This window comes from Nestor notabilis, unplaced genomic scaffold (genome assembly GCF_000696875.1).
Source record: "Nestor notabilis isolate BGI_N333 unplaced genomic scaffold, ASM69687v1 scaffold32948, whole genome shotgun sequence".
Taxonomy (NCBI): domain Eukaryota; kingdom Metazoa; phylum Chordata; class Aves; order Psittaciformes; family Psittacidae; genus Nestor; species Nestor notabilis.
In genome coordinates, this window is record NW_009942013.1 from 7,954 (window position 1) to 9,185 (window position 1,232).

Sequence of the window (1,232 nt, forward strand, 5' to 3'; positions counted from 1 at the left end):
TTCAATATTATAAAGAGCTGTCCCAGCATCTGGGGTGTATATGTACAGTCTCACTGCGGGCATGAGGTTGAACACCAAATGAAATGCTGACGGTGACAATTCACTTTTTTTTTGTTGGAAAAGCAATACACTGGGAAAATGTAACCACTAAGAATAAGGAGGATTAATGTGCACTGGTTTTTCTGACTCTGTCTCTCTCTGCTCTCTCCTCTTAGCGTGAGTGCATCTCTATTCATGTTGGCCAGGCTGGAGTCCAGATAGGAAATGCGTGCTGGGAACTCTTCTGCCTGGAGCATGGCATTCAGCCAGATGGCACCTTCAAGGATGTGCAGGATAAACTCAACAATGATGATTCTTTTACCACGTTTTTCAATGAAACAGGCACTGGGAAGCATGTGCCACGGGCTGTAATGGTGGACTTGGAACCAAGCGTAGTAGGTCAGTATAGACATAAACCTGTGAAAGGGAGAAGAGCTTACTCTTTCTAATATCACCACAGTGTGCCACCAGTCTCCACTGGTACAAAGCAGCACTCCCTTTGTATCTTGGTCTACCAAGCACGAAATAAATTTTCTTGTGACACAGAACGCCAGATTCTGTCACGGGTCTTATAAACATAGGATCAGCAGGATCCCCAGCAGTTTAACAGCTAGTGCACATGGTTTGTATGACTTCTCTTTACACAAACACTTAACTTTTGGTTTTGTTTATTGTGACATTTTTGCCATTTGAATTCTGCTTTTTTTTGATCCAGATTCGGAGTGGGAGCCTGACAGTTCCCCCTTCCACGAATAGAAAGATGTCTAAAAACTGGGACACCCTGGGGGACCTGATTTCCTTCACACTTTTTTTCTGGTGACTTGTCCTCCTGTGGGTACAGACTGTACAACTGACAAGTTCATGAGAAGATAACAACTTGTGTGGCTGGACAGGTCACACCATAAATCAACAGAACACAACAGTGAAAAAATGTTTAGGAGACATTTCCCTTCCCCATTAGCATCTGGTTTTTTGGGTCATGACCTCTCATGACTGAAAGCTTTCATCAATGCCAACATCAGCCAGACCTTGTTGGCACTGGAGTGCAGCCACACAGCTTCTTACAATTTCTCTTTCTTGTTCAGATGAAGTGCGGGCTGGGACCTTCCGGGAACTTTTTCATCCAGAACAACTGATCACTGGAAAGGAAGATGCAGCAAATAACTATGCCCGTGGCCACTACACCATTGGCA

The 1,232-nt window shown here is 44.3% G+C and overlaps 1 protein-coding gene across 1 annotated transcript; it reads left to right on the forward strand.

Annotated features, from left to right (window-relative positions):
- Positions 1–215: 215 nt before the first annotated feature.
- LOC104401109 (tubulin alpha-8 chain-like) lies at positions 216–1,228 on the forward strand (the record flags this gene model as incomplete). Its single annotated transcript, XM_010021180.1, has 2 exons — positions 216–438; positions 1,125–1,228. Coding segments are annotated over 2 exons (327 nt in total), but the record flags the coding sequence as incomplete, so codon positions are not given.
- Positions 1,229–1,232: the final 4 nt, after the last annotated feature.